The sequence below is a fragment of the Agelaius tricolor genome, unplaced genomic scaffold (assembly GCF_023055355.1).
Source record: "Agelaius tricolor isolate 1412-34295 unplaced genomic scaffold, bAgeTri1.0.p SCAF_31, whole genome shotgun sequence".
NCBI lineage: Eukaryota > Metazoa > Chordata > Aves > Passeriformes > Icteridae > Agelaius > Agelaius tricolor.
Window position 1 is genome coordinate 4,856,293 of NW_027269291.1, and position 22,806 is coordinate 4,879,098.

The 22,806-nt window shown below is 66.9% G+C and overlaps 3 protein-coding genes across 8 annotated transcripts; 1 reads left to right on the forward strand and 2 right to left on the reverse strand.

Annotated features, from left to right (window-relative positions):
* The first annotated feature begins 579 nt into the window (after positions 1-579).
* FAM171A2 (family with sequence similarity 171 member A2) lies at positions 580-9,711 on the forward strand. The gene is given in 10 exon segments (XM_071450836.1): positions 580-804; positions 3,857-4,084; positions 5,221-5,313; positions 5,419-5,577; positions 5,662-5,838; positions 6,469-6,585; positions 6,822-6,948; positions 7,464-8,154; positions 8,156-8,736; positions 9,419-9,711. Coding segments are annotated over 10 exon segments (2,337 nt in total). The 5' UTR covers positions 580-695; the 3' UTR covers positions 9,474-9,711.
* A 44-nt stretch (positions 9,712-9,755) lies between these two features.
* On the reverse strand, positions 9,756-15,732 carry GRN (granulin precursor). Of its 5 annotated transcripts, none has more exons than XM_071450837.1 (13): positions 15,665-15,732; positions 14,361-14,464; positions 14,152-14,223; positions 13,966-14,050; positions 13,778-13,881; positions 13,548-13,695; positions 13,294-13,400; positions 12,583-12,697; positions 12,399-12,496; positions 11,598-11,840; positions 10,605-10,847; positions 10,004-10,267; positions 9,756-9,933 (listed from the first exon to the last, which is right to left on the reverse strand). In XM_071450837.1, the coding sequence occupies exons 2-13, from the start codon at positions 14,448-14,450 to the stop codon at positions 9,835-9,837; spliced, it is 1,668 nt and encodes a 555-aa protein (XP_071306938.1). In that variant the 5' UTR covers positions 14,451-14,464; positions 15,665-15,732; the 3' UTR covers positions 9,756-9,834. The 5 variants fall into 5 exon arrangements, with proteins under 5 accessions (XP_071306938.1, XP_071306940.1, XP_071306941.1 ...); XM_071450839.1 differs by having other exon boundaries at positions 15,619-15,704; XM_071450840.1 differs by lacking the exon at positions 15,665-15,732 and adding an exon at positions 15,622-15,648 and having other exon boundaries at positions 14,361-14,463.
* A 2,212-nt stretch (positions 15,733-17,944) lies between these two features.
* On the reverse strand, positions 17,945-22,749 carry TMEM98 (transmembrane protein 98). Of its 2 annotated transcripts, none has more exons than XM_071450564.1 (7): positions 22,621-22,749; positions 20,627-20,813; positions 19,933-20,064; positions 19,651-19,684; positions 19,254-19,369; positions 18,745-18,804; positions 17,945-18,241 (listed from the first exon to the last, which is right to left on the reverse strand). In XM_071450564.1, the coding sequence occupies exons 2-7, from the start codon at positions 20,755-20,757 to the stop codon at positions 18,034-18,036; spliced, it is 681 nt and encodes a 226-aa protein (XP_071306665.1). In that variant the 5' UTR covers positions 20,758-20,813; positions 22,621-22,749; the 3' UTR covers positions 17,945-18,033. The 2 variants fall into 2 exon arrangements, with proteins under 2 accessions (XP_071306665.1, XP_071306666.1); XM_071450565.1 differs by lacking the exon at positions 22,621-22,749 and adding an exon at positions 21,792-21,904.
* Positions 22,750-22,806: the final 57 nt, after the last annotated feature.

Below are 22,806 nucleotides of genomic sequence, written 5' to 3' on the forward strand. Positions count from 1 at the left end.
TCCCGAGATGCTGGTGCCGGTACAGGGCAGTCCCGAGATGCTGGTGCCGGTACAGAGCCAGTCCCGGGATGACGGTGCCGGTACCCTGTCCCCGTCCCGGGGCTCGGAGTGGAGCCGGGAATGGGTCCCGGGAGGCCTGTGCGGTACCGGGGGCAGTGCAAGGCGGCCGGTGCCAGTACCGGAGAGAGCCCTGCAGTGCCGAGTCCCGGTCCTGGTCTCGGGGCCGTGCCGGGGATGGGTACAGCGGGTCGGGATCGGTACCGGGGTTAGTGCCGGGGCTCGAGCAGTGTCAGAGATGGATCCGGGGGTCGGTGCCGATGTCGGGGGTGGGTCTTGAGATGCCGCTGCCGACACCAGGGTCAGTCCCGGGATGCCGGTGACGGTACCGGGTCCGGGTCCAGGTCCCGGAGCTGTCCCGGGCAGGGGTGCCGGTGTCGGTTGCGGTACCGGCGGCGGGTCCGGGCTCTCGGGGCACTGCAGGGGGCGGTGCCGGAGGTCTGGGGCGGTGCCAGGGGTTGGTCCGGGGGTCTCGGGGCGGTGCCGGGGGTGGTCCCGGTGCCGGGGCGGTGCCGCTCCGGGGGTGGGCGCTGGGCGGCCGTGCCCGGCGGCTCCGGCAGGTGGAGCCCGGTCCCCGCGGCGGGCGGGCGGACGGGCCGGGCGGGCCGGGCATGGCGGGGTAACGGCGCGGAGCCACCATGCGGCCCCGCCGCCTCCTGCCGCCGCTGCCGCCGCTGCCGGTGCTGCTGCTGCTGGCGGCCGCGGGCGGGCGGCGGGCGCGGGGCGCGGCGGAGCCGGGAGCGCACGGTGAGAGCGGCCTTTGTGTGCGGGGCGGGGGGCGCCGCCGGCAACACCCCCGCGTTCTCCCCGCGCCCACATCCCCCCGGCATCCCTCGGCCTCCACCCCCTGCCCCGCTCCACCCCAGCCCTACCGACGCCTCCGCTCCCCCACGCCCGCCCGAGCCCCGCGCCCACATCCCCCCGGCATCCTTTGAATCCTGTCGCCCCCCCGCGCATCGCCCCCCGATCGATCCCGGCACCGGCCCCCCCATCCCCGCATCACCCCCGCCCCGACATCCCCCCGGCGTCCCTTGGCTTCCTTACCCCCTCGGCAGCCCCGGCCCCCTCCCCGCACCCCGCACCCCAGCCCCACCCGCCCCCCGCCCCAATCCCCATCCCGACACCCCCATCCCCTCCCGCCCCCCCGGCTCCGACACCCCCATCCCTGCCCATTCACCCCCCCACCGCGCCTGCGCCCCCCGTCCATCCCCCGGCTCTGTCTGTCCGGCCGCACCCCCGTCTGTCCGTCTGTCCGTCTGTCTCCCCGTCCCCGGGCGGTTCTGGCCACCGGCGGGAAGGGGGTGATGGGTGGGGTGCAGCTGCTTGGGTGGGGGTCACGGACAGAGCTTGGGGGCACGAGAAGGGGGGGTTGGTGCCAGACCTTGCGGTGCAGGATTGGGGGGGGGGGTTCCGGGCAGCGCCAGGGGGTCGCGATGGGGAGTCACAAACCGGGGGGTGAAGGAAGTTGGGTGGGAATCGCGGCCAGAGCTGGGGGGTGCAGGAGGGTGGGTGGGGGTGCTGAGCAGAGCGGGAGGGTGTCTGATGGTGGGTGGAGGTCCCAGGTCAGGGGGTGCAGGAGGGTGGGAGGGCAGGGGGTCCTGAGCAGCAGCCGGGGGTGCGGGATGGTGGGGGGTGCATCCGGCAGGCAGGGTGGGCCTCGGGGTCCCCGCGGCTCCCTGTGACCCCTCCTGCACCCCAAACCCTCCTGGCAGAGCCCCTGTGCCAGGGTGAGGCGTGCCCGGCGGTGGCAGGGGGGCTGTGGGCTGAGGAGGGGTCCCTGGCCCGTCCTGTCTGTGCTGGCTCAGCTCCCCGCTGGCGTCACCCCTGCCCATCCCCGTCCCCGCGGGGTGACAGACATGACAGAGCTCCTCAGTGCCACCCCGGGGCCTGGCACTCCCCGCCCTGCTCATGGGACACTGGGCTCAGACTGGGGGGCACTGGGGAGCCAGCGAGGGGCCGGTGCGCCTCGGGGTGGCCGCACCACCCTCTGGGGACCCTTTGGTGGCGGCGCGGGGACAGAGAGTGGGGACGGGGCCGTGCCTGTGCCTGAGTCCCCGCGCTGGGGGTGGCACCATGGCCCCCTCTGATGCCAGCTGTCCCCCGGCAGCTGCGGGTGGCCGGCGTGCGGCCGCGGGGACATTCCTGCCCGCGGGTGCCGGCTGTCCCCGCCATGCAGGGGGACACCCCCAGCCCCTCCATTCCTGAGCCCGCCCCCCCCCCGCCCCTGTGCATCGCCGGAGCAGCTGCTGCGAATCTCCCCCCCTCGCCCTTTGCCACATCTGGGCCGCATCTGGGCCGGGGCGGGTCGGGGGGGGTGCCCGGTGGAGCGGAGGGTTCCGGGGCTGCGGGGGGCCCGGCGGCAGCCCCGGGGCGCGGGATGAAGGGATGAAGGAGGTCGTTGCCTGGGTGACGGCGCCGGAGCCGGGACCGCTGCCAAGGGCTGCGGATCATGCGCGGGATGGCGCCGGCTCGGGGGGGGCCGGGGGCACACGGGGGTTTAGGGTCCCCCCCCTCCCTTCAGCCGGGCCCTGCAGTGGGGACTGGCCTGGGGGATCCCTCCCCCTGTTGCTCTGGGGTCTGCTGGGTTCGAGACCCCCTGGCCTTGGGACAGGAGTGAGAGGCACCTGGGGGTGGCCTTTGGTGGGGGGGGGGTGAGAGTGATGTGACTGGGTGCACCCAGCTGGGTGGCACGGCACCCTGGGGCCAGGAGCCACCTCGGGGGGGCACAGGGTGGGCACAGCAGTGATGCTCACACCCCCTCGGGATGGTGCCTGCTGCCTATGGGGAGCACCTGTGACCTGCCAGCGTGGTGGCTGTGACCTGCTGGGTCATGATGGGTCCCACCACCTGCTAGCATGGTGGCCATGACCCACCAGGATGGTGGCCATGGCTTTCTGGGATGGCACCTGTGACCTGCCAGGGTGGGTCCCACCATCCTGCCTGGATGGTGACTGTAATCCACTGGGACAGGTCCCACCACCTGCTGGGGTGGCGACCATCACCCACCAGGATGGTGGCTGTGATGGTGACCATGACACCGCTGGGATGGTGGCCATGACACCCCTGGGATGGTGGCCATGGGCCCCCTGGGATGGTGGCCATGACCTGGCAGGGTGTGTTCCACCACCTCCTGAAATGGTGGCCAGACCCCCTGTGCTGTTGGCCATGACCCCCTGCAATGGGAACGGTGGCCATGACCCAGCAGGACAGGTCCCACCACCTGTTGGTGTAGTGCCCATCATCCATAAGGATGGTGGCCATGACTCCCTGGGATGTTGCCCATGACCCCCTGGTTTGGTGGCTGTGACCCCCTGGGATGGTGGTGCCCATGACCTCCTGGGATGGTGGCTGTGACCCCCTGGTTTGGTGGCTGTGACCCTCTGGGATGGTGGCCATGACTCCCTGGGATGGTGCCCATGACCTCCTGGGATGGTGACCATGAGTCCCTGGGATGGTGGCTATGAACCATTGGGATGGTGGCCATAACCCCCTGGGATGGTGGCTGTGACCCCTGGTTTAGTGGCTATGAACCGTTGGGATGGTGGCCATGACTCCCTGGGATGGTGGCTATGAACCATTGAGATGGTGGCTGTGACCCCCTGGGATGGTGGCTGTGATTCCCTGGGATGGTACCCATAGCCCCCTGGGACAGTGGCCGTGCCCTATGGGACGGTGTCTGTGACCCCCAGTTTGTGTCCCACCCTGCTGGGATGGTGGCCGTGCCCTCTGGGATGGTGGCTGTGCTCCCCCCCGCCCTGTCCCCTGTGCCCACGCCGTGTCCCCTGTGCCGTGTCCCCAGAGGTGCTGCTGCGGGTGCAGGTGTTGGAGAGTGGCTCGCTGGCCCCGCTGCCGCAGGCGGCCCTGGATGTGTTCGGCGGCCGCATCGCGCTGGCCGCGGGCAGCACGGACCAGGCGGGCTCGGCGGTGCTGCCCGTGCCCTACCGCCTGGGCTCCTGGCTGCTCGTCACCGCCGCCCGCCGCGGATATGTCACCGCCTCTGTCCCCTGGCGCGTCACCAAACTGCCACGTGAGTCACCGACCCCAGAGCCCTCCTGGGCAGCTCTGCCTGGGGGTCCCCAGTCCCTTACTGGGGTGTCTGAGTCTGTCTGGAGGGCACAATCCCTTCCTAAGCCATGATGGGGGATCCCTGGTCCCTTCCTAAGGGGATTTGAGCCATGATGGGGGATCCCCAATCCCTTCCTGAGGGTTCTGGGTCTGATTTGGGGTCCTAAATTTCCAACTGGGGGGCTCTGAGCCCTGGTGTGGGGTGCTTAGTTCCTTACTGGGACCTCAGTCCCTTCCTTACAGGGGACCCCTAATAGGTTTCAGTGTAGGGATCCCTTATAGAAAAGTGTTTGGGAGGGATCAGGTCCCTTTGGGAGGGGACAGCCATGTCCTGGTGGCCCCCAAGTCCCCTCATCCCATCCAATCTCATCTCATCTCATCTCATCTCATCTCATCCCATCCCCTTCCATCCCAGGGGAAGTTGCGGTGTCCCCTGGGATGCACTCCAGCCCTTTTCCCCAGGGCAGGGGGGACTGGGGGGTGGCACACATGGGAGCACCCAGCTGGGGATGTGGGAATGGGGTACAGGGATTTGGGATGGGGGAATTGAGGGTACTGGGATGAAGCAATACAGGGACAGGGATGGAGGGTGCATGGATGGGGTTGTGGAGGGGGTGCTGCCACCCTGCCACCCCATTCCTCCTGTCCCTGTCCCCAAATGCACCTCACCCCTTGCTGGGTCCCCCTTCCCCACCCCCTCCTCAGACCCCATCTCCCCCCTCTCCCCATCAGTCCCACCAACCCTGGGAGGAATGTGTGTGTATTTTTGGGGTCCAGATGTGGGTATTTTGGGGGTCCAGGTGTGGGTATTTTTGGGGTCCGGGTGTGGGTATTTTGGGTGTCCAGGTGTGGGTATTTTTGGGGTCCAGGTGTGTGTATTTTTGGGGTTCAGGTGTGGGTATTTTTGGGGTTCAGATGTGGGTATTTTGGGGGTGCAGATGTGGGTATTTTGGGGGTCCAAGTGGGGGTATTTTTGGGGTCCAGATGTGGGTATTTTTGGGGTTCAGGTGTGGGTATTTTGGGGCCCGGGTGTGGGGTTTTTTGGGCTCCAGGTGTGGGTATTTTTGGGGTCCCCCCCACCCCCCCTTCCCCTTGCAGTCTACGCCTCCATCAGCCTCTACCTGCTCCCGGAGCGCCCGGCCACGCTCATCCTCTACGAGGACCTGGTCCAGATCCTCCTGGGATCCCCAGGTGAGACACGGGGGTGGCCCTGGGTGACACCACCGACCGTACCACGGGGACGGCGGTGGTGACACCTCCATCCCCGGGGTTCTGCCACCCTCCGTGTCCCCGCAGGTGGCCGCGGGCAGCCGTGGGCGCAGTTCCCCCGGCGGGCAGCCCGCCTGCCCCGCAGCTCCACCTACAGCCAGCTGGCCGCGTCCCTGACCGCCGCCTCCGGCCCCGGCCCGGCCCGCGCCTTCCCCGCCTTCCTCGGGGCCGAGCAGGACGGCAGCGGTACGGGGGACACCGGGGATTAAGGGTGGGGGGCGTACCCGATGTGCCCCCCCCTTAGGGATGTCGCCGTCCTTGTCCCCGCAGGCAATGGCACGTGGCTGGAGCTGGCGCCGGTGGCGGCTGTCAGCGTCCACCTGTTCACCGGCAACGGGACCGAGGTGCCGCTGGCCGGCCCCGTCCATCTGTCCGTCCCTCTGGGCCCCGATGCCGCGGCCGTGGTGGCCACCAGTGTGCCAGCCTGGAGGTTTGACCCCAAGAGCGGTGAGTGGTGGCAGGAGGTGGCAGAGGGGACACAGGGAGACACAGCTCCGGATGGGGGGGCAGAGGGGACACAGCTCCTGCTATGGGGTGACAGAGGGGGCACAGGGGAACACAGATCCTGCTGGAGGTGGCAGAGGGGACACAGCTCCTGTTGGGGTGACAGAGGGGACACAGGTCATGTTGGGGGTGACAGAGGGGACATAGCTCCTGTTAGGGGTGGCACAGGGGGACACAGCTCCTGTTGGGGTGACAGAGGGGACACAGGTCATGTTGGGGGTGACAGAGGGGACATAGCTCCTGTTAGGGGTGGCACAGGGGGACACAGCTCCTTTTTGGGATGGCAGAGGGAACGCAGCTCATGTTGGGAGTGGCAGAGGGGACACAGCTCCTGCTGGAGGTGTCAGAGGGGACACAGCTCCTGTTGAAGGTGGCAGAGGGGACACAGCTCCTGCTATGGGGTGGCAGAGGGGACACAGCTGTGGCTGGGGTGGCAGAAGGGGACAGAGCTCCTGTTTGGGGTGGCAGAGGGGACGCAGTTCCTGTTGGAGGTGGCAGAGGGGACACAGGGGGACACAGCTCCTGTTATGGGGTCGGGGGGTGATGAGGTCTGAGCCCGGTGTGTCCCCGCAGGGCTGTGGGTGCGGAACGGGACGGGGCTAATCCGCAAGGAGGGCCGGCAGCTGTACTGGACCTTTGTCTCCTCCCAGCTGGGATACTGGGCCGCAGCTCTGCCCTCCCCCAGCACGGGTAAGGTGACACCTGTGAGTGCCCTGTGTCCCTTGGCTCTGGGGACAGGCTGGATGGAGAGGGGATGGCAGCACCTTGGGGTGCTTCCCCTCTGCCCCCCCAGTCCCAGGGCTGCTCCTGGTGGGGTGGGGGCTCCCCCCAGTCCCTTGTTCCCAGGGCTGTCTGGGCTGGGGGGACACTGCAGCCCCCCAGGGTACTCTCAGGGGGGGCTGCCCCTCTGACCCTGCTGTCCCCAGGGCTGGTGGCGATGGCAGCGGGTGTGACAGACATCACTACCTACCACACCATCTTCCTCCTCACCATCCTGGGTGCCCTGGCCCTGCTCGTCCTCATCCTCCTCTGCCTCCTCATCTACTACTGCAGGTCAGTGTCCTGCTCGTGGCAGGGGGATGGGAACAGAGCCTGACATTCCATGTGGGAATGGGGGTCAGCACCCACCTGTAACCCCTGGGTGCCCCATAGCTGGGGGGGACCATTTCCTGGCACCCTAAAAATGGTTATAGGAGGGGGCAGCATCCTCCTGGTACCCCTGGTGCCCTGTAGCCATTCTGGGGCTACAGGGCACCACCCCTTGGAACCCCCAAATGCCCTATAGTTGGCTATGGGGAGGAGGCACCAGCCTGCGGCACCTCTGGGTGCTCTTTAGCTGAATTTGGGAGCCAGACACTGATCTCCAGAATGGCTGGGTGTGCTATGGCTGGCTTGGGAGGGGGTAAACAACACTCCCCAGCACCCCTGGGTGCCCTATAACTGGATTTGGGGGGTGACACACCACTCCCCAGCACCCCTGGGTGCCCTATAGCCCCCTCCTCTAGCTCCTTCCAGCGGGTGAGGGAGACGGGGAGCAGGGGGACCCACGACCCCCCGTGTCCCCGCAGGCGGCGCTGCCTGAAGCCGCGGGCTCAGCACCGCAAGCTGCCGCTGCCGGGCCCGCTGGACGCGGCGCGCCGGGACCAGGCCACCTCGGTGTCCCAGCTGGACCTCCTGTGCGGGGGCAGCCACCTGGAGACCGCCTCCTCGGGGGGCGACACCGACCTGCCCACGCCCAGCCTGCCCCCCTCCACCCGCGAGCTGACCCCGGCCCGGCCGGACTTCTTCCAGCCGCCGGCCCCGGCCCCGCTCCGCGCAGGCCTCCGGCCCCCGGCGGCCACGCTGGGCCCGCGCCGCCGCCCGCCCGCCGCCCATGAGGACTACGGGCGCTCTGGCGAAGCCTTCGGCCTGCGGGCCGCCCGCTCGGTGGACGGGCTGCAGCCGCCCGACGAGCACCCCCGGGGCACGGCCGCCTTCGGCCCGCGGCCGCCCTCGCCCTCGTTCTCCCGTTACGGGCCGCAGCCCGCCGAGCACCCGCTGCCCGAGCCCCCCCCGCGGCCGCCCTCGCTGGCTCCCCCCGGGCCGCTGCTGCTCTGCGGGCCCCTGGAGCGCGGCGGGGGCCCCGAGGATGTTTACCGGGGGGTGATGCCCACCCTGCTCATCCCCGCCCGCTACATGCGCCTGGCGCCCGGCGAGCCCGAGGGTCCCCCCGAAGCCGACGGGGGCCCCGGTTCGACGGCGGCGACGGCCGCGCCCCCGCCCCCCCCCCTCTTCCGGGCAGCCCTTCGAGGAAGGGGAAAACTGGGCCGGGGCTCGTGCCCCCCAACCGGTGAGCGGCTCGGTGGCCATCCCGGTGCTGCTGGACGGGTCGGCGGTGGCCCAGCTCAACGGCGAGCTGCAGGCGCTGGCCGGGCAGCAGCTCCTGGAACTGGCGGGGCCGCCACCGCCCAGAGCCTGGTTCGTGTCCCTGGACGGGCGCTCCTCGCAGGTTCGGCACTCCTACATCGACCTGCAGGGCAGCGAGAGGGGCCCAGGTCCCGCGCCCCCTCCCCGCCTCCCCCGGGCCGCCGGAGGCGGGGAGGAGGACGGGGGACCCCGGCCCCCGCTGCCCGCAGCCTCCCCCGAGGACAGCTCGCTCGCCCCCTTGCTGGAAGCGGGCAGCGGGGGGCGGCGAGGGGGGGGCAGCGGGCGCAGCAGCGCCAGCGAAGCCCCCCGAGACTCCCTGACCAGCCCCGAGGAGGAGGCGCTGACCGAGGCGGGCGACGGGGGCGACGAGGGGGGCGACCGCAAGAGCCCCTGGCAGAAGCGGGAGGAGCGGCCTCTGATGGTCTTCAATGTCAAGTGAGTATGGGGATGGAGGACCACCCTGGTCCGGGGTGGGGGGCAAGTCCCAGGGGGTGCTGGGATGGGGACACCGCTGCTGTCACCCACCTCAGCCCACCGTCCTGCCCGGCCACCGTCTCCTCCCACCATTGTTCTCTGTCACCGCTGTCCCATCGCTGCCGTCCCACTGCCATCTCATCCTAGCACTATCCCATCTGTCATCCTGCCCCATCAGTCCCATCCCACCACAATCCCACACAGCCATCATCTCCTCCCACTGCTATCATCCCCATCCCACCCTCCCGTCCTGTCACTGTCCCATCCTATCCTGCCATGCCGTCCCACCACCTTCCCCACCATCCTGCCTTGTGACTGTCCTCTCCCACCACTGTCTCAGCCCACCACCATCCTCTCCTACCATCATCGTGTCCCATCACTGTCCCAGCCCACAACAATCCCATCCCACCACCACGGTCCCTTTCTGCCAGGGGAGGGACCAGAGGCTACACCCAGGCCACCCATGTCCCCCATCTGCTTGGGACCCCCACCCTGTGCCAGCAGGCTCTGCCACACGGGATCCTGCTGCCCCTGTTCCCTCCTTGTCCCACCCAACACCACCATCCCTGTTCTTTTGGGGGTGGGAACTGCATGCTCCATGTTCCCCCAGTCCTGAGCCATGTCCCCTTTTGTGTCCCTGCAGGACAGGGGGGGCTGGCACTGCCCCCCGAGCCAGTGGTGCCTCCAAGCTGCCATAGGAGCCAGGGGGCCCCTGTCCCCCCACCCTCATCCCCCTTTGGATTTTAACTTGTGTTTCTAAACGTTTTCTACGTGGTGAGGATGAAGAGGGGTCATTGGGGCCAGGCTGGCAGAAAGGGGGGCCATGGGGACCCCCCCGGGTGCCAGGCTGGGCAGGGAGCTGCTGCCTGCACCTGCCTGCACGTCCTGCCTGCTCCTTAGAGGCATTAATATATTAAACACACAAAATCCCCCCTGCCTCTGCCTCCTGCCTCAGTTTCCCCCTCGCCAGGAGCCACGGGTGGAGTTTCTCCTAGAAACCGTTTATTGGGGTGGTGGCACCCAGGGTGGGTGGTGGTGGTGGTGGTGTCCCCAGTGCCATCAGAGCAGGTCCCAGCGCTGGGGGCTGCACCCCCAGCCCCCCCTGGTGCAGCGGGACCCCGCGGGGCAGCAGTGGCGGCCGTCGGAGCAGCAGGAGCCCTGCAGAGAGACACGGAGTGAGGAGGGGGTGATGCCACCCTCACCCCCACCCTGGTGTCCCCCCACTCACCTGGGCAAAGGGGCAGCACCCCCAGGAGCCTCCCCGGGCCTGGCAGCACCGCTGGCCCCCGTGGCAGGAGCCAGTGGCACCGCAGGGCACGAGGCCACCCGGGCGGGTGCCAGCGGCTCGCAGCGGCACGGGGGGTGCCCGGCGGGGGGCAGAGGGGGTTGGCAGCAGCGGGGTGGGTGCCAGCAGCTTCTCACAGCTCTCGGTGGCCACGTTGCAGGTGTAGCCCCGGGGACAGCAGTGCTTGTGGTCCCCGCAGCAAACGGCCTGGGGGGGACACAGGATGGGGTCAGTGGGGTCACAGTGGGGGACACAAGTGTCTGGGGGACACAGGGGTCCGGGTACCAGGGACAGAGGTACGCAGAGACCCAGGGACTGTTCCAAACCCTGTCCCCAAGGTGCCCACAGAGCCTGCATGGAGGGTACCAGTGACAAATGTGGGAGTGTCCCATGTCCCTGCCCCTCCCAGCGCTGCTTGTCCCCAAAGGGTCACCCCCACAGTCACGCTCTGTCCCAACCTCCCTCCATTGCATTCCCAAATCCCCATTCCCTGGGACAACACCCCACCCCTGGGCTGCCCCCACCCCCCGGGACTCCCCCACACCTGCTCGAGGGGGCAGCACCCCCAGGTGCCCAGGCTCAGCCGGCAGCACGTGCTCCCATCAGGACAGCTCGTGGTTTCATCACATTTGACATTCCCCGATGTCACCTGTCCCCCGTGGGGCAGTGCCGGGGTCTTCTGCACCCAGGGCCGGCGGGTGCCCCCCCCCTGCACGCAGCTGCCCCCCTCGGGGTCGCAGGTGTAGCCCTGGGGGCAGCAGTGCACAAGGTCGGGGCAGCAGACGGCCTGGGGGGGCAAAGAGGGGGGGCTGAGCACAGGGGACCCCCAGCAACACAGCTGGGGACCTCCAGGGGACAAGTGCCCTCCTGCCTGTTCTGTGTCCCCCTGGACCCAGCCTGGCTCCATCCCTGCTCTGGGGGGGGCAGATATGGGGAACCCCTCGTGATGCTTCTGCCCCTCTGTGGGACACACAAATGTCCCCGAGCATCCTCATGTCCCTGAGCACCCACTGGCCTTGTGTGCCTCTGTCACCTCCTGCCCCCAGAGTCCCAGATCAGTCCCAGTTAGCAGAGTAGGTCTGACTGGGTTTGAGGGCCAGCAAAGGGGCTCTGTGTCCCATGGGGTCATGAGGGGTTTGGAGCCCACCCTGTCCTTCTTGGAGGACAAGGGACATCTGCCCTCCCCTGCCCAGGGGACAGGGGACATCTGCCCTCAACCTTCAGGCAACACAGGGGGACATCTGACCTTGACCCCCCTGGGGAAAAGGGAACATTGGCCTTTGTCCTCTCGGAGCACAGGAGACCCCCAGCCCATGGGGCTGCTGAGGGGACAGGTGGTCGCTGTGCCCTGTGAATGTTCCCATGTCCCCAGGCAGGTGCTCCACTCAGGGTCCCTTGAGCCATATCCCCCCCTCCAAGGACACCCCAGGACACCCTGGAACCTCTGCTCAGTCCAGGACCCCCCACTCCTCTGGGTGCACCCCCGGGACCCCCACCCCACACAGCCATGGACCCCGTTGGACACAGCCCCCCACACCTGGCTGAAGGGGCAGCACCCCCAGGTGCCCAGGCTCATCTGGCAGCACGTGCTCCCATCAGGACAGCTCGTGGTTTCATCACAAATGACGTTCCCCGATGTCACCTGTCCCCCGTGGGGCAGTGCTGGGGTCTTCTGCACCCAGGGCCGGCGGGCGCCCCCCCCCTGCAGGCAGCTGCCCCCCTCGGGGTCGCAGGTGTAGCCCTGGGGGCAGCAGTGCACGAGGTCGGGGCAGCAGACGGCCTGGGGGGGCAAAGAGGGAGGGCTGAGCACAGGGGACCCCCCCAGGGACTGCCAGCTCCACAGGAAGGGGGACAAATGTGTCCCCTCCTGCCCATTCCTGCCATTCCCATTCCCCACCCCAGCAGTGAGGAGGGGGGAGGGATATGGGGACCCCCTCATCACTCCTGCCCCCCTCCCCCCTCAGTGGGACTCAGGAAGGTCCCTGAGTATCCTGGTGGCTTCCAGGATGTCCCTTCACCACCTCGTGCCACTGGAGCCCCAAACTGGTCCCAGTCAGTACAGGGGGGTTGACTGGGGGATGTCAAAGTGTCACCCTTCCCCACGGGACATCAGGAAATGGGAGCCCTCCTGGGGGACAGGGGACATCTCCCAGTCCTGGAAGGACACAGGGGAACCCATCCTTGTCCCTCCCAAGGTGGACAGGGGACATCAAACCTTGTCCTGGGCAAGTTCAAGGAACCCCCACCCTTGTCAGTGGAACAGGACATAGCTGCCCTCATCCCATCCAGGGGGACAGAGGACATCTGCATGTCCTGGGAGCACAGGGGACCTCTGTACCTGCTCGAGGGGGCAGCACCCCCAGGCCCCTGAAATGAGCCTGCAGCACGTGTTCCCATCAGGACAGCTTGTCCTCTCGTCACACTTGATGTCACCAGCTGGGGACAGGGGACAGTCAGGGCTGGTGTCCCCTCCCTTGGGATGGGACAGGACAGGGAGTGGCTGCTCCCTGGGGGGTTCTTACCTGTGGGCAGTGCTGCCAGGGGGGCAGAGCCCCCCAGGGAGGTGCAGGTGGAGTGGATCAGGTCACAGGTGGTGCCTTGGGGACAACAGTGCTGCCCATCACTGCAGCACACGGCCTGGGGGGAGACATGGTGTGACAAGGGCCCTGGGGATGGGGACAGGGGGGGGGACAACAGAGGGGACATGGCATGGAGGTGCCCTTGGGACAGCAGTGCTGCCCAGCACTGCAGGACACGGCCTGGGGGGAGAGATATGGGGGGACAGGGACCCTGGGGACAAGTACAGGGTGTGCTCAGCATGGGGGGCAGGTATGGGGACATGGCACAGGCTGGGGTGCCCAGGGCCCAGTGTCCACCACAGGATGCCCAGCAAGGTGTGTCTCATGTGGGATGATTGGTGCCCAAAATAGGGTGCCTGGCATCACTGTGGGGTGCTTGGAACAGGGGTGTCCAGAATGGGGTACCTGCATGGACTGGTATGGGGTGAGTGGTGTGAGCTGGGGTGTGGGGTGCTGGATTGGAGTGCGCAGTGAGGGGTGGCTGGCTTGGGGTGCTTGGTTTGGGGTGCCTGGGGGAGGCTACCCAGGATTTGGGTGTCTGGCATGGGGTGCTTGGTTTGGGGTGTTCAGTGGGGGGTGGCAGGTTTGGGGTGCTGGGCACAGGTTTGGCACAGCTGCCCATGCCGGGGTGCCCAGGGCTGTGCCAGCACTCACGTTCTGCAGGGGACAGCAGCCGTACTGCGTTGGGGACAGCTGGCAGCAGGTGGCCCCGTCGGGACACGCTGAGCGGCCATCGGGACACAGCACCTGGCGCAGCGCCACTGAGGGGACGGACACACGGTGTCACCACGGACACACGGACACACGGTGTCACCACGGACACACGGTGTCACCACGGACACACGGTGTCACCGCGTCCCCTCCGAGCGCACGGCACAGCGAGGGCACCCCCAGGGCACACCCCTTACCTGGGGCGGGAGGGTGGCGCTTCCAGGCAGGGAAGGCTGTGCCCAGGGGGACATCGGTGTCACCGTCAGGGGACACGCAGCGCCCGTGGGCCAGGTCGCAGACGGTGGCGTGGGGACAGCAGTGCACCTTGTCAGCACAGCACGAGGCCTGTGGGTGCCAGCCGTGCTCGTCACAGCGATGGCCGTGCCAGTTCCCCCCCCCAGTGTCTCCGTGTCCCCACACCCTGTACCTGGGGCATGGGGCAGCACCCCCAGGCGCCGCTGCTCGTCACACAGCACGTGGCATCGTCGGGACACTCGGACTGGCCGTCAGGACAGGGCACAGCACGGGGGGCTGCGGAGACAGGTGACACCCCCCTGTCCATCCTGCCCCCTCCAGGCCCACCCTGCCCCCCAGCCACCCCCCGTGTCCCCGTACCCAGGTCTGTGACACAGGACTCCCCGTCAGTGCTGCAGTGGGACCCTCGGGGACAGCAGCGGTGGCCCTCGGCACAGGGGACACTCTGGGGAGAGAGAAGGGGGAGGGAGGGCAGGGGGGTCAGGGAGCGCTCCCCAAACGGCAGGGACGGGGGGGGGAAACTGAGGCACGGGGGAGGGGGCTCACCTCTGGCAGCTGGCAGCTGGTGGGGCACGATGAGCCGTCCTGGCATTCCACAGCACTGTGGGCAGGCAGGGCCTGGGGGGGCACAGGGGGGGTTACATCCCCTGCTGAGGCCCCTCCCGACCGGGCAGGCAGGGCTTGGGGGGGCATGGGGGGGGGGGTTACATCCCCTGCTGAGGCCCCCCTGACCCCCCCAAACCCCTCACACTCACCGGGGTGATGGGGCAGGGTCCCCCATGGGGACAGGGCAGCTGGGCCCCCGCGCTGGCCAGGGCCACCCACAGCAGCAGGAGGGTCCTCATGGCTCTGGGGGCACCTGCAGGACCCCCCCGAACCCCCGGCGTCAGTTTCCCCTGGGTGGTTCTGCCCCCAAAATCTCACTTCTACTTTCAGCCATGTGTTGGGAAAACCCCATCCCCCTTCAGCCATCCCCCACCCCGGGGTGCTGGGGGACACCTCAGGGTGCTGGGGGTACCCACAGACAGTGGAGGGGCCCTGTGGTGTGTGGTACCCCAACCGCGCCCCGATAACATCTCCCTGCGGTGCCAGACGGGCAACCCCGCCCCCCCATCCCACAATCACTGTCACTGTCACTTCCCTTTCCCCGCTGGGGACACCTCCTGCCCTTCCCAGGGCGGCCACGGGGCTTGTGTCCCATGGGGGGGCTCGGGGGGACACTGGTGGCACTGCACCCCCACCCCTGCGACCCCCCCGGGCAGGGCTGGGCTGACCCCCGACACCCCCCAGACCCAGTACCCCCAGTGCTCCCAGTGTTCTCCCAGTACCACCAGTGCTCCCAGTGCCCCCTGTGTTCCCAGTGTTCTCCCAGTACTACCAGTGCTCCCAGTACTCCAAGTGTTCCCAGAGCTCCCAGTGCCCGCAGTGTTCCCAGTGCTCTCCCAGTACCCCCAGTGCTCCTACTGTCCCCAGTGCTCCCACTGCTCTCAGTACTCCCAAATGTTCCCAGTACTCCCAGTGCCCCCAGTGCTGTCAGTGTTCTCCCATTCCCCTCAGTGTTCCCAGTGCTCCCACTGCCCCAGTGTTCCCAGTACCTCTATTGCTCCCAGTGCACACAGTACTCCCAGCATTCCCAGTGCTTCCAGTGCACCCAGTACTCCCAGCGCTCCCAGTGCTCGCAGCACGCCTCCCATTACGGACTCCAAGTACCCCCAGTGCTCATAGTGTTCCCAGTACCCCCAGTGCTCCCAGCACGCCTCCCATTGGGGACTCCCAGTACTCGCAGTGTTCTCCCATGACTCCCGGGACCTCCCAGGCAATCCCAGTGCTGCCCCATGACTCTCAGTATCTCCCAGTTCCTGCCGTAACTCCCAGTTCCTCTCCCAGAGCTCCCAGCACCTCCCAGTCTCCATATGACTCCCAGTAGCCCCCGTGACTCCCAGTTCCTCCGGTGTCTCCCAGTGGCCCCCGTGATGCCCAGTTCCTCCTGGCAGCTCCCAGCGTTCCCAGTACCTCCCTGTCTGCCGTGCCCGTGTCTCCCAGCGCTCCCAGTACCCACCAGCGCTCCCAGTTCCCTCTCCCGGTCCCGGCCGCAAGCCCCCCCGCCACCGCTGGCCGCAAGCCACACCCCCGCCGCCCATTGGCCGTCCCCCGCACCCGCCGCGCTGCCATTGGCCAGCCAGGGGTGAGGGGGCGGGCACAGTGGCCGCCTCACCCCTGTCACGTGATGGGCGGTCACGTGGCCGCACCCCCCACTCCCCCCGGGGCTGAGGGCGACGAGAGCGGGGGGGGCGGGAGCGGGGGGGAACAGGGAGTCCTCAGACCGCCCTGCCTGAGGGGGGACACACAATAGACCGCCCTGTCCGGAGTACAGCGAGCCCTGCCCGGGGCACGGGGAGCCCTCAGACCGCCCTGCCTGGGGCACAGACCACACTGCTCGAGGTACAGACCGCACTGCCCGGGACACAGCGAGCCCTCAGACCGCTCTGCCCGGGGCACAGGGAGCCCTCAGACCGTCCTGCTCAGGGCACAGCGAGTCCTCAGACCGCCCTGCCCGGGGCACAGACCCCACAGACCCCCTTGCCCGGGGCAGGGACTTCTCTGTCTGTAGCCTTGAGCCTCCCTGTGCAGCCCCGGCCCCCTTCCCCCACGCACAGACCCCACATCAGGAGCACAGACACCTTACCTGGGACACAGACACCTTACCTGGGACACAGACCCCCCCCATCAGGGCACAAACCCCCATATCAGGGGCACAGACCCCAACAGGGGCACAGATCCCCCTGCCCAGGTCTCAGGGTTTCACCCCTTGGAGTCCTCCAGGCCTCGCTCCCAGGGCAGGTCCCCCCCAGTCCCCCAAATTCTCCCAGTATCCCCAGTGCCCCAGCCCCCATAGCCTCCTCCAGTCCTTCCCAACGTCCCTGACCCTCCCAAAACTTCAGTCTTTGCCCCCCAGCTCCCCCGTCCTCCCTGCCAATGCCCACAAGTGCCCCTAAATCCTCTCCAAATCCCCTCCAACCCCCGGTGCCCCAAAGACCACTTCAACCTCTCCAACCCTTCCCAAAACTTCCAACCTTCCTCTCCAAGCCTGTCCCACCCCCTCCAAGCTCCCCTAAATCCCTTCCAATGTCAACGCCCCTCCAAACCCCCTCCTACTCCCCAAACCCCTCTTCCAACCCACCCCAAACATTCCCAAACTCCCATTTCACCTCCTACACCAACTCCCTCATTCTCCCCCAACTCCCCAAAATCACTCCCTGACCTCCCCAGTCCCAGGAAATTCACACTAAACCACTTCCAATCACTCCAACACCCCCTAAACTCCCTTTAAACCCCTTCAACTTCTTCAACTCCCTTCAAACCCTCCCTAAACCCCAAAACCTCCCCTTCCAACACCCCAAATCCCCTGCAAACCCTCAAACCACCTCTGACCTTCCCAACCCTTCCAAATCCCTTTCAGCCCATGCCAACCTCCTTCCACACTCCTTTCCCAGCCTCTCCCTAGACCCTCAACTCCTCCAAATCCTGCTCCAACACCCTGAAATCCTCTACATAACCCTCACCCCCTCCAAACTCCCTCCCAAGCCCCCAAAACCCTCCCTAGACCCCCAACCCCAACAAATATGCCTTCAACCCTCCAAACCACCTCTATCCTTCCCAACCCCTCCAAACCCCAGCCACACTCCCTTCCAAGTCCCCCAAACCCTCCTGACCCCAACCACTCCAAATCCCCCTCCAACCCCCCAAAATCCACTCTAACTTCCCCCAACCACCTCCAACCTTCCAAACCTTTCAAAATCATTGAAAGCCTCCTTCCAACCTTTCTCCACACTCCCAAGTCCCTCAACCCCTACCTAGACCCCCCAGCTCCTCCAAATCCCCCTCCAACACCCTGAAATCCCCTCTAAACCCCTCAAACCCCCTCCACACTCACTCCCAAGCCCCTCAACCCTTCCAAATCCACCTCCAAGCCCACAAAATCCCCTCTAAACCCCTCAAACCTCCTCCACACTCCCTCCCAAGCCCCCCAACCCTTCCAAATCCTCCTCCAACACCCCGAAATCCCCTCTAAACCCCTCAACCTCCCAAGCCCCTCAACCTCTTCCAAACCCACCTCCAACCCCACAAAATCCCCTCTAAACCCGTCAAACCCCCTCCACACTCCCTCCCAAGCCCCCCAACCCTTCCAAATCCTCCTCCAACACCCCAAAATCCCCTCAAACCCCCTCCAAACTCCCTCCCAAACGCCCCAACCCCTCCCTAAACCCCCAACCTCCCCTTCAACACCCCCGTTTTGCCCCCAGACCCCTCTCCATGCAGACACCACATCACCAGCCCATCCCAGAGCCGCCGTGCGGGCTTGGGGGCACATGGGGCCTTTATTGGGGTCCGATGGCCTGTACTGGGGACAGATGGCCTTTATTGGGCTCAGATGGCCGACTGCTCCTGGCGGGGGGGCTCGCCGGGGGCCGGTGGCCGCTCGGGCTCGGTGGCCATGGCGGCCTGGCGCAGCACGGCCATGTGCTCCTCGGCGGCCGCCAGCGAGCGCTCGACCCAGTGGCGAGCGGCCGGCTGGCGACAGGCGCTGCGGGTCACCAGCACCAGGTGACTGACTGACAGCAGCAGCGCCGCGGCCCTGCGGGGACACGGGGCTGTCACCGCCCTGTCACCTCCCTGTCACCGCCCTGCCCCATGGTGGCTTCCTCAGCAGCAGCAGCGTGGCCCCCAGTTTGCCTGTGGTGACCAGGGACAGGACCCAGGGAATGGCCTGAGGTTGTGTCACAGGGGAGTTGGGATGGAGATCAGGGAAAGGTTCTCTCCCCCAGAGGGTGCTGGCACTGCCCAGGCTCCCCAGGGAATGGTGCCAGAGCTCCAGGAGGGTTTGGACAGCGCTGCCAGGGGATGCCCAGGGTGGGATTGTTGGGGGGTCTGGGCAGGGCTTGGTGTGGGACTGGATGAGCCTTGGGGTCCCTCCCAAACTGGGATATTCTGGGATCTGCTCACTCCCCGTCCTGTTGGGTCACCTGGGCTTGTCCCCAGAGCAGAGCTGTCCCCAGAGGTGTGGCATGGGATGGGAGGTGTCCCCACCCACAGGTATCCCCCACCCCGGAGTGTCCCTGTCCTTCCCGCCGCTGTCACCTCGCGTCCAGCAGTTTGGGGTCCAGCGGGGGGTACATGGATCTCACCACGTCGTCCACCCTGCGGTGGGGACAGCGTTAACCCCAGGGGACACTGTGGTGACACCTCCAGCACACCCACCCCAGGCCTCAAGAGCTCTCTTAAGAGTTCTCGGACCCCCCTAGAGCCCCAGGAACCCCCCAGAACCCCAGGTACCCCCTGAGCCCCAGGACTCCTCCCAGAGTCCCAAAATTATCCCAGGGCCCTGGAACACCTCCCAGAGCCCCCAAGCCCCTAAAATCCCCACCTTTCCCTCCAGAGTCCCCAGGGTCCCCCTCAGTCCCTCAGGACCCCCCACCAGAGGCTCAGGACATCCCCAGAGCCCCCATGACCCCTCCAGACCCACCCTGTCCCAAATCTCTGGGGACCCTCGAAAGCCCTGGAATTCCTTCCCCCCCAGTCCTGGGGACACCCCAGAGCCACAGGGCCCCACCCAAGAGCCCTGGGACCCCCCAGGCATCCCCTGTCACCTGGGGCTGATGCGCTTGGCCACCACGATGATGTCACCCAGGCTGGCTGGGGACTTCACACGTGCACCCGAGCCCATGGTCATGGCCACCAACTTCTCTGTCAGCGTGTGACAGATCTGGGGGACAGCAGCAGGCACTCAGTGCCACCATCAGCACCAATGCCACCAGTTCCAACAATGTCACCATTGCCACCCTTACCACAAGTGCTGCCCACCATTGACATCAATGTCACTAGTGCCTCTGGTACCACAACTGCCACCATTGCCACCACTGTGACCCTTACCACCAGTGCCACTGGTGCCACCACTGCCTACCAGTACCACAGCTCTACCAGTACCACCAGAGCTGCCATTGCCACCAGTGTCACCATTGCCACCAGTGCCATGCCCTCACTCACCTTCAAGATGGCGATGCAGTGGGACACCAGACCCCTGTGGAGAGGGAGGAGGGTATGAATCCACCTGTGTCCCCCTGGCTCTGTCCTTGTCCCCTGTGTGTCCCCCCTCTCCTGCCAGCCCATGTCCCCCAGACCTGTGAGAATATTCCCACCCCAAGACCATCTTTCCTGATGACCATCCCCATGGCCTGGTGACCTCCAAATCTGTCCCCTGCATCCCATGACGGGGGGCTGGCACTGCACAGGGGTCCCCAGCATTGGGAGGACACAGGGGACACTCACGAGGCATCCTCGACCCAGTCCTCGTTCTCCAGGATGGCCTCTATGTGGGGGTTGGTGATGACCACGTCGTCCAGCTCCAGCTCCGAGGGCTCTGACGGCGTCTCTGTGGTCCCCATCAGGTCCACGATGGGTCTGTCAGAGACATGGGGGACATCCCACCAAGGGCCATCTCCTCGGGTGGCCCCACAGCCCCAATAGCCCTAGTGCTGGTGGACGTGTCTCCATCTTTGTCCCCTGGTGCTGTGGATGTGTCCCCAACTGGGACAAGATGGGGGCATCTTCCCTCTGATGATGCTGGACATTGCCTACATCATCCCCCTGACCACAATGGATGTGTCCCCATCTTTGTTCCCTGGATGATGTTGGGCATGTCCCCAGCTTCATCCCTTTGATGATGGCCAATGTGTCCCCATCTCTGTCCCCCTGATGATGGTGGATGTGTCTTTGTTCCCTGGATGATGTTGGGCATGTCCCCAGCTTCATCCCTTTGATGATGGCCAATGTGTCCCCATCTCTGTCCCCCTGATGATGGTGGATGTGTCCCCATCTTTGTCCCCCTGATGACCAGGGACATGTCCCCCACATTGTCTCCTTGATAATGCCGAACATGTCCCCAGCACTGTCCCCAGCCCATGGGGGTTGGGGTCCCTCCCTGGTGGGGACACGGACGCTGCCACCCCCGTGGGTCACTCACTTGGTGTCATAGTGGTGGCGCAGGTCCTTGGGGTGACAGTAGCGCTGCCTGCACACCACCACCAGCGCCACGAAGGACGCCAGGAAGATGGTGGCCAGCACCCCGATGGCCACGATGACAACGGTCTCCATGGCTTGTCCCTGCCACAGGGGCTCAGGCGTCTGCGGCCATCACAGCATGCTGGGGGCTGCAGTGACAGGGACACCAGGGACTGGAACCCCACAGATGTTCTCCTCTCCACCCCGCACCCCAAAATGCCCAGCCAGGGCCTGGTGTCACCTCCAGATTGCCACCCCTCTGTCCCCAAGGACTTTCTAGAAGCAGTGTCACCTGGGGGATGTGGTGACTCTGGGTGTGGGGTGCAGCATGATTTGGGGGGCTGCCCTCATCCTGTCACCATGGCCATGGGGACAGGGGGACTGGGTCTGGGGTGAGGAGAGCAAGGCCTGGGCCATAGGGGGGTGTGGGGACCCCCATAGTGTGTCCTTCTGGAGACCCCCACCCACAGCCCTGTCCCTGTGGGGACATGGAGACCCCCCCAGAGCCTGACCCTGATGGGGACCCCCAGAGCCCTTCCTGATGGGGCCACAGGGACCCCAGAGGCTGATCCCTATAGGGAGCCCAGAGCTCCTGTCCCTATGGGGCCACAGGGACCCACAGAACCCCCTTTCCATTGGGATCTCCCAGATCTGACCCCAGCTGGGCCACAGGGACCCCAGAGCCAGCCCTGCTGCAGTAGCAGGGCCTGTGTGTCCCTGTCCCCATGTTCAGCAGGACACCAGCCATACCAGGCCCAGGGGACCTTGTGTTCCCACCCGGACAGACCTGGAGTCCCTGTGGGGTTCCCACTGTGCAGGGACCCCTGCCCCGTGCCCATCCCGCAGGCCGGGGGCTCCATCCCTGCCCTCCCTACCTGCTCCAGCCGGGAGGCACCGCCGGGCGGGACACGGGGACACGCGGGGACGGTGCCACTTCCGTGCCGGGTGTGCAAACACGGCCACACCGACCTTCGCCCCCTGACTCACACCTGGGCCTCCCACGGAGGGGGGAGTGCGGGATGGGCCCCCAAAACCCTCCGGCCCCACTGCTTCCCCCTCCTCACCCTTTTTTTCTTTCACCCCTAAATCCCATTGAATTTTAAGCCAGGTTTAGGGATTTGGCTTACATTTCCAACCCGGCTGCAGTTGTCGCTGCAACCCCACAGGGTCGGGGACAGTGAGGGGGGGACAGGTTGCTCCCCCCGCCCCCCCTCCGCCACTTTCTCACTGCGATTAAAGCCTTAAGAGGGATTTTGGCTGCCAAAGCTGCTTTTGCTGTAACCCCCTGGTGCCTGGTCTGGGGGGGGGGGGGGGGGGCACAGCCCCGGGGGTGTCCCCAGGACCCCCCAAAGTGTCCCCAGCGCCGCCCGCAGCCCCAGCTCCTGTCCCGGCTGGGCTGGGGTCGGACCCTGCCCGTGCAGCACCAGGGAAGGTGGGACCGGGAAAGGGGGAGTCGGGGGGGGCACTGGGAAAGGGTTCTGGGGGGTTCTGGGATGGGGGGACTCTGCTGGGGGGGTCCTGGGAGTGGGGGGGGCTGCTGCTGGGGGGTGTCCGGAGAGTCCCTGTGAGTGTCTGGGGGTGTGTGGGGGTCGCTGCTGGAGGGGGACCCGGGGTGTTTGTCTGGGGGGGGGGATCTGGGAGGGGGGGGGGGGGGGTCGCTGCTGGCGGTTCCCGGTCCCGCACAGTCCCGGTTACCGGGGGGTCACGGGGCTGATGGGGTTCCTCCTGGCCCTGGGGGTCCCTCCGGGGGCCCAGAGGTGGGGGTGGGGGTCTCTGGAGGGTCCCGACACGACTCTATGGAAGGGATCGCTCCCAGGGGTTCCCTACAGCGCCTGGGGTCCCGCGGGTGGTTGGGGGATGGCTGGGGGGGTCCTGAGCGGGAGATCCCCTCCCAGCTCTCTCGGCGGGTCCCTGCGACCCTCCCGGGTCCCCCCAGTCCCTCCCGGACCCCCGCACCTGGAGCGGCTCCGCGGCGGCCGCGAACAAGATGGAGCCGGGCGGGGGGCGCGGAGCGGGGCCGGGAGCGGGGAGGGAGCGGGGTGGGATCGGGATTGGAGCCTGGGAGCAGAGAGGGAGCGGGGATCGGCCGGGCTCTGCCCCCAGCACCGCCCCCCCTCCCGCCCCGAGGAGGCCCGAGGGTCC

Coding starts and splice junctions, on each gene's coding strand:
- GRN (XM_071450837.1), bottom strand. CDS start 14,450: ATGAGGACCCTCCTGCTGCTGTGGGTGGCCCTGGCCAGCGCGGGGGCC. Junction 13,882..13,965: donor GTCCTGTGTCACAGACCTGG/GTACGGGGACAC, acceptor CTGTCTCCGCAG/CCCCCCGTGCTGTGCCCTGT. Junction 10,848..11,597: donor GGTGCTGCCCCTTCAGCCAG/GTGTGGGGGGCT, acceptor TTGCCCCCCCAG/GCCGTCTGCTGCCCCGACCT.
- TMEM98 (XM_071450564.1), bottom strand. CDS start 20,757: ATGGAGACCGTTGTCATCGTGGCCATCGGGGTGCTGGCCACCATCTTC. Junction 20,065..20,626: donor CGCCACCACTATGACACCAA/GTGAGTGACCCA, acceptor TGTCTCTGACAG/ACCCATCGTGGACCTGATGG. Junction 18,805..19,253: donor GCCAAGCGCATCAGCCCCAG/GTGACAGGGGAT, acceptor TCCCCACCGCAG/GGTGGACGACGTGGTGAGAT.